The 15,867-nt window shown below is 39.8% G+C and overlaps 1 protein-coding gene across 3 annotated transcripts in view; it reads left to right on the top strand.

Annotated features, from left to right (window-relative positions):
• The window catches only part of Ttc28 (tetratricopeptide repeat domain 28), a 483,958-nt gene that overhangs the window by 260,522 nt on the left and 207,569 nt on the right, over window positions 1-15,867 (top strand). For all 3 annotated transcript variants that reach the window (XM_069994613.1, XM_069994614.1, XM_069994615.1), the window contains 3 exons: window positions 1,567-1,714; window positions 9,881-10,153; window positions 11,342-11,472. In XM_069994613.1, the coding sequence (XP_069850714.1) occupies window positions 1,567-1,714; window positions 9,881-10,153; window positions 11,342-11,472 (552 nt within the window). The remainder of the gene's footprint in view (window positions 1-1,566; window positions 1,715-9,880; window positions 10,154-11,341; window positions 11,473-15,867) is intronic.

Here is a 15,867-nt window from a genome sequence, read left to right on the forward strand (position 1 = left end):
CTATAGACATCATTTGTCTCTCTATAAATAATAATTACCATTTATAGATATTTGGCATATTTATATACATATATAAGTAGCATGACATAAATATATATCATATATGTATATGCATGTATGTCTGTGTATATATATGTATGTATGTTAACACTAAGATAGCAATTCCAGACTTAGGTAAGCCATAGTTCTTTTCAATTGAAATGTACACTATACTGCTTCTTGGATTACAGGAACCACCTAAAGTGTGAAATGAAAAGGGTAATGAAAAATGTCTGTAAACACATTAAAGATTAAAACAGTGGCTGAGGCCAGTGAAAGGAAGTGATCTTATGAATTAGTAATGAAAGTGCATTTGCAGGTTATTGTCTGACTGGGGTCTGAGTTTTAACAGCTGCTGGCAGTTTAAGCTAACAGAAGCCAGAAGAGCTCATAACAATTTGAGTATTCGTTCTGTGTATGGATTGTTTCTCAATAGAAATCCTGAGTTGTGTGGCCTGTCTGAAGTCCTCAAAGTGTTATTTTAAAAAGTAAAATAAGATGTTATAATCCTGAAAGGTGTCTGCTTTTTCTCATTGGCTATATGTGTAATAGTGATATAAAATTATACTTTAAACTTAGTAGTTTTAAGAAACTTCACTTATATCTTATGTACGCAATTTATGCATATGTTAGACTGAAAAAGTTGAGTTTGTGTTGTAAACTATACTGTGAGCAACAGTATTAGGTTAAATAAGAAGCCAGTAATTTCATTTTTTTATTTGCCAGTACCAGGGCTTGAACTCAGGGCTTCACGGTTGTTTGGCTTGTTTGCTTGGCTGGTACTCTACCTCTTGAGCCACACCTCCTTTCTGACTTTTTAGTAGTTGTTTTGGAGATGGAGTCTTATGGACTTTTCTGCCTGGGTTAGCTTGAACCATGATCTGCTGAATCTTAGTTTCCTGAGGTTAGCCCAGGCAGAAAAGAATGGAAGTTTTAAATATAAGCTACTTGAAAGAAATATGCTTACCTTTGTCTAACCATTTTGTTGTTCCCCTTTTCTTCCCTAATTCAAATGAACATATATACAATACCAGGGTACCAAAATCAAATACAGTGACAACAGGGGATATACCAGAGGGAAGAACATACAAAAGAAACAAAAAATTGTATAGTCCATTAAAAATAACAACAAAGAAAAACCTCTTATGTCCATGTCTTGGATTTCATTTTGCTTAGCAAGGGGGGAACCAATGCAACAGTGGCATACACAAGACAATATGTTGGAAATGATCTGTACAACTTGGGGGGAAGGGAAAGTAGGAGAAAAATGAAGGAAGGGATAACAAGTTTGACAAGAAATGTACTTCCTACTTTACTTCTGTAACTGTAACCTTGACAATAAAAATAAAAAAAGAAAATATGCTTACATCCTATGATACCAGAAGAAACCAGTTGCTTATATTCATTCTGGTTTTGAGCCAAACTCTCCTCTGTTAAGGGTTCTGCTGGTCTGTTGTTGTAAAGAATCCCACCTGTCTTCCTGAGTGAAAGGTGTTAACACAAGCCTTTTCTTCCCTTTGTTTCCAGGCATACTTCCGACAGGGTGTTGCCCTCCAGTACCTAGGACGTCATGCCGATGCCCTGGCGGCCTTTGCATCCGGACTGGCTCAAGACCCCAAGAGTCTCCAGCTTCTTGTGGGGATGGTAGAAGCCGCCATGAAGTCTCCTATGAGAGGTAAGGAGGATGAAATTACTGGATCAAATATTAATTTAAAGCATTTCTAAGATATTATAGTCGAGTATCAGGGACTCATAGGTTACTACTATGCAGACATCTGATATTTCTGACAAAGAAAGATCAAGAATTGCTGCCAGTGACTGTTGTTAAAGAGACAAAGTAGTATGGTGGAAAGACCACTTGCCTGGACACTAGTGGACGTGGGTTACATTCAGATTTTTTTTTAAATTAACTCCATGGCCATGGGTAAAGAAATTGACTTGTCTAGATTTTAGGTTATTTAGATAATTCCACCTATCCCTTTATTTTTTTGTAGTTTCAAGATTCTATTGAACTGTATAAGTAAATTGATTTTCTTGGGTGGACCAATTTGCTGTCTAGACATAAATACGAAAATTAAAAGGACAGAAAATTAAGACAGATACTAGTTTAAATAATTTCTCTGTTACTCTATTTTATTCCAAATGATATTATGGAAAAAGAAGAGATTGGATTGAAAATGGTACCAAGGAAGTTGGAGGAGTTTTGAGGCTTAGAATAGATTGGTTTTCTTTTGATGACCATTACTTTTTTTTTCCCTTTTCTCTGTACTGGGGCTAAAATGCAGGGTTTTATGTATATTAGGCAAGTGTTCTACTGCTATATACTTAACCCAGAACATTTATTTATTTATTTATTTATTTATTTATTTATTTATTTATTTATTTATTTATTGACAGGATCTCCTTTGGTAGCCCAGGTTGGTCTTGAACTTGGGATTCTTTAGCCTCAGCCTCCTGAGTGCTGAGATGAGAAGTGTATACTACCATGCCCAGCAGGAATATTGCTTTTTGAGGAATGAGCTCTTGAGAAGATTTGAGGAAAAGTGTGTACAGATTGTTACCATTGGATTGATAGTCAGAAGGCAAGTTCAGAGATATAGAAGATGCTAATAATGCCTCACAATACTTAGGTCAGGTCAAGTGAATCTTTAATGGTATCCTTTTGAAATTTATATATGGGAAAATGAACTTAAAATTTTTGATGGTGGTATAAGTGAACATTTTTATCTAGTTTAAAACATGTTTGCAGCATTAGATAGTTTTAATATACTGGCTAATGTTAAACTTGGCTCAAGGTATATGCTAAATGAAAATTAGTTGAACTAAATGGTATTCGTTTGGTCTCTGGATAATTCATAGCTATAAAAGATATTTTCCTGACAGCTAGGGATTTCATGTTTTTTTTTGGGGGGGGGTGGGGGGAGATGTAAGGAAAGCTCTCTTCATGTGATTTTATAAGCCATGCAAAGCCAAGTCTTTTCTGCAGGAACCTAATGGTTTCTCCCACTGTGGGGCCTGCTGTTAATAAACTCTGACTCAGAGCAGATGCGCTGTGGACCTCCAGGGCTGGGCAGGGGGAGGGGAGATAGGGAGGGGAGAGGAGGAGGGGGGTTGCCAACAACAACACAATCAACCTGTCTCTTTACCAGTTTTCTAGAATTTTCTCATTTCTTCTCCACTCTCCTCTCCACAGAACATGTTTTATTTAGTTCATAAAGTTATCACTTCTTGATTCTGAGGTGTGTCTGCTGTTGCCTTAGAATATGTGTTGATATCAGCAGAATCATACTTACCATTTTGCCTTTGAAGCAATTTGTTTAGATAAATGTAAAGAAATCCCCCCTGTACTGCAAAAAGTAGCTGAGAGCTGCTACCACCCTAAGGGTTTTTTTTTCTGTGCCTTGTCTCTTCCCATCTTAGAGTGGGATGACCCGAGGTTGACCCTGCAGAAAACTCCCTACAGGTGCCTGGGGCGCTCCAATATTATTTTTCTTCCCTCAAGGCAATTTAATTTATCTGGTTTATTTTTAGCCTTGCATTCACTGTGCCTATTCCAGGTGGGCTTCCCTTAATTACATTTTATAGAGACTGCTGCTTGTCAGGGTTCTTGGCATCACCCACATCCTAATGACCTCTCTGTGTTGTATGGTTGTAATTCACAAAATCTGTCATTTGCTGCACAATTTTGCCCTCTGTTTATTTTAGTCTCCTGCATCTTTCTCAGTTTCTGCCACTACTGCATAGCTATGTGGTCTGGGACATTCCACAGATAGATGGGATCTGTTGTGTCAGTTGTTTTTGTTTTGTAATTCTTAGATGTAACAGAAAGCAGACAAAATTCCCAGGACTTGCAAGCCTTGTAAAGTTTCAAAAGATTTTATTTTAGGGCTGGGGGTGTGGCTCAGTGGTAGAGCCCTGCTTAGCTTGTGCAGGTGCTCAGATCTGCATGTGTCCATGTGCACACACTCATACACACACAAAATCATTTTTAAAGACAGAACTTTCTTTTGCTGGTACCAGGGTTTGAACACAGGGCCTCACACTATCTATTGTAGTTTTTTTTCCAGGGCTGAGGACCGAACCCAGGGCCTTGCGCACGCCAGGCAGGCGCCCTTCCGCTGAGCTAAACCCCCAGCCCCTGCTCTCTACTATCTCAGCCTCACCTCCAGCCTCTGTTTTTGCTGGTTAATTGGAGATAGAATCTCATAGAGTTTTCTATCTACTTTGAACTAAGACCCTCCAGGTTTAAGCCTCCAAAGTAGTTAGGATTACAAGACATGAGCCACTGGTGCCTGGCTATAGAAATCTACTCTTGTTTTTATATAAATATGTGCTATTTATCCATAATAAAGCTAATTTGATTTTTTTTATTATTGTTCCTATATTTCTAACAGAATTAAATCTTTTTTCTTTTATTAATATTGTTTCACTTATGCTCACAAATGAGCTATCAGTTAAACTATTTCTCCTGTGGATACAATTGTGTTACCATATATAGCCTATTTCTCTTAAATCATTAATGAAAATATAAAATAAGTATATATATAAATCTAGACTTTGTTTCACGTGTTTTCTCATTATCCTTTGGTATTTTCCATTTCTCCTTTAGGTAGTCTTTCAGCAATTTCAGTTCATTTTATCTTATAAATGTTTAAGCAAATTTGGATAGCATTGCACACCGCCACTGCCAGCCATGGATTTAATAATATAATTACGAAGTGAGATTGAGTTTACCTTTATTTGTTCCTCTAATGATGCCAGGCAGGGCTGCTTCTTGCTGAGGGTTCTCTTGTGTGTATTTTTTCTTCTCCTGTTAATTTGGTAATCTAAAGACTATTACATTTATGGGCCATCACCTGTTGTTTCTGTGAGCTCCAGAGGATCCAGGGGCGTTGCTTTATGTGCGGGTGAGTAAGGGCTAGGGATGTGTGTTTCTCTCGGGGTCAGCTTGTGGGGATACATTCCTTTCTCAGGGTCAGCTGGGTCCACTTAGATTTACCGGATTGTTTACCCTCACTGAACTCTTTCAGCTTGTGTCTGAAATGGTGTTAGAAAGGTAGGCTTTGCCCCATGAGACTGGAGTCTCGTTCTAGCTCTGCCATTTGCCAGTCTATTGAGTATGCATGGATTCTTTCTCTGTAGCTCAGCCCTTCCCTACCTGGGAGAGGTTAGTGCCTACTGCTAATGTTGTTGGGGTACAGGCCCTGAGAAGCAGGCCAGGCCTCTCCTTTTCACTGGGGAAAGGATGCATACCATCCAGCTATCTGGTGTTTATGGTGGAAAGGGCTGGGCGGAGAGGCACTGACTTTCTATGACTTTCTCTCAGTTTTAGTGTCAATGATCTTGTTTCTTATTCTCTTCTCAACTAAAACTCTGGTATTCCTCTCTTCTCAACTAAAACTCTGCTATTCCTGAAAATATCCATGTTTTCTCTACCTCCAATTTCTAAGCAGATGTTACCTTCCCTAGATGTTACCTCCTCAGACCTACCGCTGGGGTAGGCGGGCACAGTCTGGTCCAAAAACTCAGGATGAAAAGCTGTGCCATTATTTCATATATTACCAAGACCCAAGAAGGAAGAGAATGGTGAGCAATTGCTGACCCAATTCTTCCTATCATGCAGCTTGCTGTAACATTGAAAGCTCTTATAGGGAAGTGGTCAGCCACTAAAATACCACTGAGTTCAAGATACTCAACCCCCAATTCAGACGCAAATGTGAATAACTGCATCTTAGAACCAGTGAAATCCATATATCTCTTAGCTGTGGGATTTGTGATTATTTGTTATTAGCCTTTACTGCATTCTTAAAAGCTCTTCAAGTGTCAGGAAATGTAACTTGTTCATCTTAAACTCTTAAAGCCTTTACATTTCAAAAGCACAGAACAACTGATCAATCAGTGTTGTAAAGGGCCTTTATGTTCCTATGGACTTGGTTTGACACTGGCTCTTTCATACATTATACATGGATTCTAGAAAGAAAAACAATATAATAGCTACTGACTGCCAAAATCCTGTTTTTTCTAGCCTGCTGAAATTCACAAAATTAGTCCATTTGCTAATAGCCCAAGTTTCCCCTAGAATAGGAATTAGAAAATAGAACAATAGAGTTGGGAACAATCTTTTCAATCATTTGTACATTAAAAATTACCTTTCCATCTTTATTCATCAGAAGCAAGTACAATTGTTGGGTGTGGTGCAATGCCTATGTAGTCCCAGCTCCTTGGGAGGCTGAGGCAGGAGGAGTGCTGGAACCTGGGTGCCTGTGACCAGTTTAGACATCACAGAGAAACTTCCATCTTAAAGAAAACAAAAACATTTGAAATGGGAATTAGAGCTTCTGATTAGTGAATGTGGACTACTGAGATTATTATAGTCCATAGCAAGACATTTGGCATTAAAATTTAAAGAAATATTTACATATAGTGAAAATGACATGTGTATTACAGTAGAAGAGTATATATTTACCACATAAATACATTTATATGTACGTAGGTTTACTTACATACACATACGAACACAATTAAGTACATGGAGTGTGTGCATTTGTGAACCATTGCTGCAACTATGACCTGTACATTTGACAAGCAAAGAGACAGAGGCCATGCAGCTTTGAAATATGGGCCCCTTCCCTAGCTCAGTGTTGACTCCATTACTACCCTCAGCTTCCTGCCCTGCAGACCTCTTTGTTCCTGTCCCCTGCCATTCTCTCCACCTGTCTTCCCCTGGCTCTTTTGTTTAGGGTAAAATGAAATCCGTTTCCCCAGGGAAGAAACCAAAACCCAGGTCTTTTTCCTCAAGTTCTACCTCCCTGAAGCCTCCTAGTTTCCCTTTATACCCACTGCCTTTATACCAGTTTATAGTTATTGTCACATTAGCATTTATCTTTTAACCAAGGCTTTTTTTTTTGCTTATGTGGTGCTGAGGAATCGAACCCAGGGCCTCATGCATGCAAGGCAAGTACTCTACCACTGAGCCACCTTCCCAGCCCAGCATTTATCTTTTAATGCACTTGTATTCTTTTTCTTATTTATTTTTTATTTGCTTACATTAGTTATATAGTGGAGTGAGATTTTATTGTTACCTTTTCACACATGTTTACAATGCATTCCAATTCATTCCAGCCCCTCTTTACTCTTTTCTTTCCCCAAGCAATTTCAACAGGTTTCATTGTTCTATTTTCATACTTGCAGTGATCTATTTTGGCAGTGTTCATCCCTCCCATTGTTACCTATGTTCTCTCTCTTGTGAACTACAGATGGGAATTTCATTTTTTTTACCTCTCAGATTTTTAATTTCATATTCATCCAGTGAAAACTTGTCCCATCAAATATTTTCTTTCTGGGAATTTCTTTTAGGGAATTTCCCAGACATCTCTTTCAGGCGCCGGGTTCCCTCTTCTTTCTGTTACTTGTGTCCAGTTTTAGAGGCTCCGTTGACTCGTTTTCTAACCTCACCATGTTGCTGTGGAAAGCATGTCTCCATCTGGAGCAGCCATCAGTCATTTGGGGAAGAGCATCCAAACACACTTCCTACATGTGGAATTGCCCATCTCATACCTCTGCTCCTGCTTCCTGCCACGAAAGCTGAAAACTTGAAGGCCACATTTTCCCTCCCTCCTTTGCAGCTTGGGACTTTGAAGCAAGTGCTAAAAGGTTCAGAGAGGGTAGTGTAGAATTTATTGTATATGTGGTAGGTGCCAGCAATGACATCCGTTTTTGAGTGTTGTGTTCAGCCATGGAGCTGGCATTGCCAACTGTGATATCCTGTGTCCAGTTGCAGTGATTATGCTGCCTTCACTAAACCGCTTTTATGGCATGGTTTTGGCTATGGGTTTGAAGCCTGGATTTTTCTCCTTCCCAGTAGCCAGCCATGCAGTGTGTTTCTTTTTACTTATAAGCATCCAGAACCACTTTCTGTTTTTTTTTTTTTTTCTTTTCAGAACCACTTTCTATAGCTGGCAACTTAGAATCTTGCCTGGCTCAGTCTGGGCTCAGAGCCCTGCAATGGGTCTTATCTTGGGTTTGGCCCAAGCTATCAGACCTTGGGTGAATCACATAAGTACTCATTTCTAAAATGAGGGTATTTTCAAAGTCTTTTCAGCTCTAAAAATCTATTATTTTTGTTCTGTTTAATTGGCCAGTGGGATGCTGATGTGTTCACCAGTGGCTGCCAAACCCATCAGCAGGCACCACCAAAATTCTGCTCCTGGTGGGTCTCTAAGGTATTGTTCTATTCTTGCAATTCCTGAGTGCTTGGGCCTGTATTTAACCCGATTGGTTAGCTGGCATTTACTGGTTCTATGCACTGCTTGCATCTTGACAGGTGTAAAAATGTTCTTTGTTCTCTGTTTAGTGATCTGATTGAAGGAAAAAAATGCTTTAGGCACCAGTAAGTTTCAAGGTTTCCCTGGTAATGTTGATTCAGATGAGAGCTCCTTACTAGAGAGTTGAGAAGTCATAAATTGTAAAAATTACATTTTAATGCAGTACTGTGGACAAGGAGATTAAGGATTTAAAGAGACCAGCTTCTTTTTAGCTTTTTACATGTATGTGGCAGAACAACTCATCTGCAAGAGAGTTTCAGGAAAGCTAACAACAAATGGGTCAGAAAGGCCATCTTCTTACAGAGCAGTAGTTCATAGTTCTGCAGTTGTCTCTAAAGGAGAGGGAGAAGAGGAATAAGAGCTTGGAGGTCATCATCATTCAGGCCTCGCTGTAAGCGGAAGGAATTTGTGTGGCCCTCTGACCTCTGACCTTGACAGAAATGGCTTATAATTAAACTGAGATCTATGTTAACTCTGTTTTCTCTCTTACTTTAACAAACCTTATGGTTTTGTTTGGTAATATTTTTATTTGGACATACTGGTTTCAGAAGCAGTGATGGACCTTGTGTTACCAGGAAGAATGATCTGGTATAGAACTTATATTGCATCTCCAGGAGCAAACAGGAGCAAATTTCATTGATCAGTAATTCCACTTTAGTTTTAGCTGACATTTATTGAGTGCCACTCACATTAAGGACTTCCACCTATATGGTAATTGTGAAATAATTTTTTATGTGCCATGTTGTGCTATTTGCTATGGGGTTATAATTGAGTATTAAATAGTCCTTTAGTACCCTTCAGAGTCAGCTGGGAAATGACAGTTGTGTAATAATTCTAAAATAGCTGGCCAAACTATACAACTAAAGTACAAACCAGTTTAGACATAAGAATTGATGACAAGCTGGGAGTGAAAAGTCAGACATGTCACTAACTACAGGAGGCTGAGATCTAGAGAATTGCAGTTTGAAGTCAGCCAGTCTCAAGGCAAAAAAAGATTGGGAGACTTCATATCTAATTAACCAGAAAAAAGCTGGGCAGCAGTAGTGGCTCAAGTAGGTAGATCATTAACTGTGAGCAAGCAAGCCAACTAAAAACACAAGGTCCTGAGTTCAAGGCTCAGTACTCACAACAAAAATAAAATAAATAAATAAATAAATAAATGGATTAATTCATGAAAGCTGGAAGAGCTGAGAAGACTTGCCAGAAGTGAGACTTGAAGGGAAGATACAGGATCAGGATGGGAGAAGAGCCTTCAGGGATGATGGTACATGGAATTTGAAGAAAGCCAGGAGAAAGGCCATGCATGGCCTATGTGCTTGGCAGTGACAGAGGACAATGCTGGATGGGCTAGGTGAGAGAAGCTAATCAACTTGGTGAGTGGGCAGTCAGAAGTGCTAGATTGAAGAGTTTGTGCTTGAACTAGGTCATAAAAAGACAGAAGTCACCTGTTTCTAGAGCATATAATAAAAGATTGCTTTGTATATCAACCTATATTCCCTTGTTTCCTTTTCCTTCAGATTCCCTGGAGCCCACTTATCAGCAGCTTCAGAAGATGAAACTGGACAAGAGTCCCTTTGTGGTTGTATCTGTAGTGGGGCAGGAACTCCTGACAGCTGGCCACCATGGTGCCTCAGTGGTTGTCTTAGAAGCTGCTCTGAAAATTGGCACCTGCAGCCTCAAGCTGAGAGGCTCCGTCTTCTCTGCCCTGAGCAGCGCTTACTGGTCTCTTGGAAACACAGAGAAGAGCACTGGGTACATGCAGCAGGATTTGGATGTAGCCAAGACCTTAGGTAGGCTCATGCTGTTCTTCTTTATTTCCATGCAGGCACAAAACAAACAAAGCTGACTAGCCTGGCATATGATGAAGAGTGACCATGTCTCTAGTATAGTCTCCATTTTAAAGTATGCAAGTCTAAACAAAGGAGGAGGCTACAATGCTTGATAAGAAATGTACTCATTATCTTGCCTATGTAATTGTAATCCCTCTGTACAGTATTTTCACACACACACAGAAAGCATGCATAAAAAAAAGAAAAAGGGGACTTCAGCCAAATAACAAACTCTAATAAGCAAATAAAATAAGCTTAAAGTGAAAAAAAAAAAGGTATGCAAGTCTTTAAGCCTTCTGGTATAACAAGGTACCAGAACTCCACAATGGCCAAGAGCTGTGGATCACATACTCCAGGCCTTCCTTAGAGATTTGGGCTCATAGATTTAATATCTTGAATTGTAGCTCTGGTCCGTGAATTTTTTTTGTCTTTTTTCTTTTTTGGTACTGGTATCGAACCCAGGACGTAGCACTTGCTAGGCAAGTGCTTTGCCACTGAGCTACATCCCAGCCCTGGTGCGTGAATTTTTGTCTCATTTTTTGTTTCATTTTTGCCCAAGGTAGTAGAGTGCAGAAGTTAGGGATGTAAGGTCTCGCTGGGAAACCTTCCTAGCCTCTGGGTCCCGGTTTCCGCACTTTTAGAACAAGTGTGGTTATGATCATGATGGTCATTGTGATGATTGTCAAAGGTCTTAGAGGACTGTGGTAGAGAAGTCTGGCACCAGTGGGCCTGTAAAGAAGGAATGCACAGGAGGCTCCAAGACAAATGTCACAACCAGCAGCTGGTAATTGTCCAGCATCAGGCCATGAGCAATGAGACTTGCACAGCATCTTCTTTAGGTCAAGATCTCCAACCTCACATTGCACAGCATCTTCTTCAGGTCAAGGTCTCCAACCTCACATTTCAGGGCTTCACCAAAGCCCTGACTGTGGTTGTAGTTATAACAGTAATAGTGGTTGCCCAGAAATGGAAGTTCTAGGATCTTAACTCCCCACATGGCGTCTTGGGGAATAAGCAAATGCTTTTCTAAAAGAAGGTGAATGGCATCCTAGCAGGCAAATCTGTGGATGTTAAGATGATTATTTTATATGATGAACAGTGCTATAACTTAGAGACATTTTGCTTCTTTTATTTTTAAATCCAATTCAGGTGACCAGACAGGAGAATGCCGAGCTCATGGAAATCTGGGCTCTGCATTCTTCTCCAAAGGAAATTACCGGGAGGCTCTCACAAACCACAGGCATCAGTTGGTACTTGCCATGAAGCTCAAGGACCGGGAGGTAAGGTGCTTACCTGCAGACAGAAGAAGGTCTTTTGGTATCTCAGAAAGTGTTTTAGGATATTACTTTCAGAGGGTGATGGACATTGATGCCATCTGTACTCATCAATCAGGTGTTCAGTGGACTGTGGCCTTCATGGGTCCCCAATCTCAGGATCTAACAGCTAGGGCACATGTACTCTCTTATTCTCTTCCAGTGGACTATGCAATAGTCATGTAAAATTATCAGAAAGCTCTATGTTATGACCTAGTCATTAAAACATACTTTATTTGAGAGCTGGTATTGTTTCTTTAATGGATTTTTGACTCTTCTGAGAGAAGCATGTTAAGTTTACTGAGAAACCTGCATTATGGTGATATTGAAGAACCATATTAATCTTTATTAATAAGATGGAGTATAATGTTCTCAAACAATTGATGTAATAGGAGAAAGTGCATATCCTGCTTTGTGGAAAGAGGGTGGAGTTTGCACTCAGTTAGATCTAGCTCTGGATCCATTTCTAGCACTTCCTGGCTCTGGGTCCTCAGAGAGGTTATTGTTCTTCTTTTTTCCTCAGTTTTCTGATTCAAGGAATGATTAAATATTGCATGCATAGTTGTGGAATGATTACATGTAACCTATATGATGTGCTTGGTATGGTGCTTGTGATTCCATAAAGAAATTTTGTTTGACTAGGCACAGTGTCTCATGCTTGTAATCTTAGCTACTTGGGAGGCAGAGATCAGAAAGATCGAGGTTTGAGCCTAGCTTAGGCAAAAAGTTAGCAAGATCTCATAACAACATTAACAAGAATACTTGTAGTGAATACCTGTCATCCCAGATATGTGAGAGACACATGTAAGATTGTGTCTGGGAAGTGGATTACAGTACAGGGCGGCTTGGGCAGAATATTCAAGACTAACTGAAAAATAACGAAAGACCAAAAAAGGGCTGGGGTTGTGGCTCAAGCAATGGAGTGTCTTCTTAGCAAGTATGAGGCTCTGAGTTTAACCCCTAGAATTGCTATTTTTCATAAATTATATTTTATTCTAATATTAGTAGAGAATAAATGGTTAACAGCAGAGGAAACAAGCTTATTAATTTATGTGCTAAGAAATATGTTTAGTTACATTTACATCTCAGAATTCCAGTGTACAACATTATAAATATCAGTTCTATTATTGAAATGATTCAGTAACTTCAAGTCTCTGGAATATGGCCAGGCAGCAATATCATAAAGAATCAAGAAATTAAGAAAAGCTTATAAGAGGCAATAAGATGTGGGTGTGTTACAAGCCTGAAGTAACAGCTACCTGGGAGGATGAGACAGGAGGATCACTTGAGCCCAGAAGTTGGAGGCCATCTTGAGCAACTGATTGAGACTTAGAGAGAGAGAAAAAGAGGGAGAGAGGAAGAGAGAAGGGGAAGATGTGTGCAAGAGAGGGAGACAGGGAGTAGGGAGAGAGGAAGAAGGGAAGCAAGGCTGGAGGGAGGGAAAGAGGAAGGAAGGAAGGAAGGGAGGGAGGGAGGGAGGGAGGGGGAGGGAAGGGAAGGGAGGAAGGGAAGAAGGAAGGAAGGAAGGAAGGAAGGAAGGAAGGAAGGAAGGAAGGAAGGAAAGAAAGAAAGAAGGAAGGAAGGAACTGTTTAAGGTTTATAGACTTTTGGTGATTGTATTCTCTAGAATGAACATTTTTCATTGCTTATTACTCTTAGTTTATTAGCAGTTTTTAAGAGCCAGATAATCTATTTATTTTTCCTGGAACTGGGAATAGAACCCAAGGTTTTGTAACTTGCTAGCAAGAGGTTTACCATAGAGCAGCTATCCCTAGCCCTGAAATTCTCTCTTGATGCTGATATTTAGGCAATAAGAAGAGGAATCTAGAGAGATGTGGCACTAAGAAGTGAGAGCCAGGTTTAAGATTTAAAATAGCATAGTCGTCTAGACAGGCCCGTTTGGTGAAGAGATGAGTAACTCTCAATCAGTCAAGACCTGCATTTATAGTCCTTTGCCCTATCTTTTGAAATGTATGCTAGCCCAGTTGTTGGAGAGGATGGAAAGACAGTTTAATTGTGGGGCATAGTCATGTCATAAGTATTAAAAAGGAAGAATGAAAAATTTCTGCCTTTTTCTGCATAGGGTGATGTATCACTTGTGTTTTCTGAATTTTGTAAAGCACTGAGGTGCAATGTATTTTAAGAAATTACAGAATCAGAAAGATAGAAGGAATCCTGGAGGTAATACTAGTGCTTGTTCCCCAGCCTTTTCATCTCAGAGTTGCCAGCTACATAGGCTCCTCAGTCCCCCGCTGTTGTCCTTTCTGTATTCACTCACACAGTGGCTGCTAGGAAGTCCTCTCTGTGTGGAAGAGAGAGACCTGGGGCTGGCTTTCAAACCCACCCCACTCTCTGGGAAGATAGAGAAGGTCCAGCTGCCACAATTCTTTTCTGAGTTGAATAAGTTCATCCATTTCCCCTGGCAGTTTCTAGTCATCAGACCTTTGACAATGTTAACAAGCCTCCTCTGCCTGCTCTCTTTTCATCTTGGCTGGCTTGGGTTGTCTTACTCAGCCACAGATGTGTTTGCCTCTGGAGTTAGGGGTGGTATATACTTTCCTGAAAGTTGACATAATTTTATAATATTTTCTTCATAAATGTATTTTCAAATCAGATATAAGTGTTCATTAATAGCTGTTCCTTCCCTTCTCTTTCCTCCTTCCCATCTTTCCTCCCCCTCTTCCTTTTTTCTTCCCTCCCTCTTTTCTCTCCCTCCCTCCCTCTCTTTCCTGTGCTTGAGAACATTTGAAATCTAAACTCTCAGCAAATCTCAAATATACAATATGGTACTGTTAACTATACCTGTGTTATATATAATGACTGTAAGCCTGCTCGTTCTATATAACTGAAATTTTATAGCCTTTGACCAACATCTCCCCTTCCTTCCATCCCCCATACTGGCAGCCACCATTCCATCTACATTTTGCTTCTATGAATTTGACATTTTTAGTATCCAACTATTTGTGAGATTACAGTTGTGTTTTCTTCTGTGTCTGACTTTTTTCGCTTAATGTAATGTCTTCCATGTTCATTCAAGTGTTGCAAATGGCAGGGTTTATTTCCCTTTTAAAATTAAGTAATATTTGTGTGTGTATACCACGGTTTCTTTGTTTATGGGTTGGTGGACATGTAGGTTGTTTCTATATCTTGGCTGCAATGAATGCAAGCCTTTCTCTTAATTTAATAATTTTAAGAAGCTGATGGTGTTTCAACATTCCTTTCTTTTTTCTTTTTTTGTGCTGGTACTGAGACTTGAACTCAGGGTCAGGGCACTGTCCTTTGTCATTTTTCACTCAAGACTGGCACTCTACCATTTGAGCCATACCTCCACTTCCAGCTTTTTGGTAGTTCATTAGAAATAAGAGTTGGGTGCTGGTGGCATACTTCTGTAATACTAGCTACTCAGGAGGCTGCAATCTGAAGATTGCAGTTCAAAGCTAGCCTAGGCAGGGAAAGTCTGTGAGACTCTTATCTCCAATTAATCACAGAAAAAGCTGGAAGTGGCGCTGTGGCTCAAGTGGTAGAGTAGTAGCCATGAGCAAAAGAGTCAGGGACAGTGCCCAGGCCCAGAGTTCAAGCGGTGGGGAGGGGGAACCCAAAGCAATAGGAGATAAGAGTGAGACTTTTCTCCTCAGGCTGGCTTTAAACCAGAGTTCTCAGAGCTCAGCCTCTTAAGTAGCTAGAATCACAGGTAAGAGCTATTGGCACCTGGCCCTCCATTTATTCTTTAGTCTTCTCTCATTTATGTACTTCTCTGAGGTGTTTTTCCTATATGCTTAATATATATCATTAGAAATGAATTTTTTCTATTGTGATTTTTTTTTGAAAAACCAGTTAGTGGGGGATAGAAAAAGTGTTTATCTTACATGTTTTGATATTGGTCCTATGAAAATAATCTTTTTTTAAAATTTTATTTTATTTTATTTGTGAACATACTGTACAGAGGAGTTACAATTACATGGGCAGGATAATGCGTACATTTCTTACCAAGCATTGCAGCCTCCTCCTTTGTTTACCCTTCCCATCCCTTCCCAGCCTCCCCCCTCCCCCCCATCCCAATCCTATTCCTTCCCCCCCTCCCCCCGCACCGACGTTGTAAAGCTCGTTTTGGACATGACAACTTGTACTTTTCATTGTTGCAACAGGTCCACCTGTATCCTTATAGAACTGGTTTTTCCCCATCTCCTCCACAAGTTATACTGACATCAAATATAGTGAAAGCAGGGGTTATACTGTGGGGGAGGGACATACAAAGCAACAAAGAGATAATCTTATAAATGCATTAGAAACACATGCATGAAAGAAAAAAAAACATTAAAATACACATCTAAGGGTTCATTTTCCTGACATCACATTATCTGA

The sequence above is a fragment of the Dipodomys merriami genome, unplaced genomic scaffold (assembly GCF_024711535.1).
Source record: "Dipodomys merriami isolate MVZ:Mamm:240054 unplaced genomic scaffold, mDipMer1.0.p SCAF_45, whole genome shotgun sequence".
NCBI lineage: Eukaryota > Metazoa > Chordata > Mammalia > Rodentia > Heteromyidae > Dipodomys > Dipodomys merriami.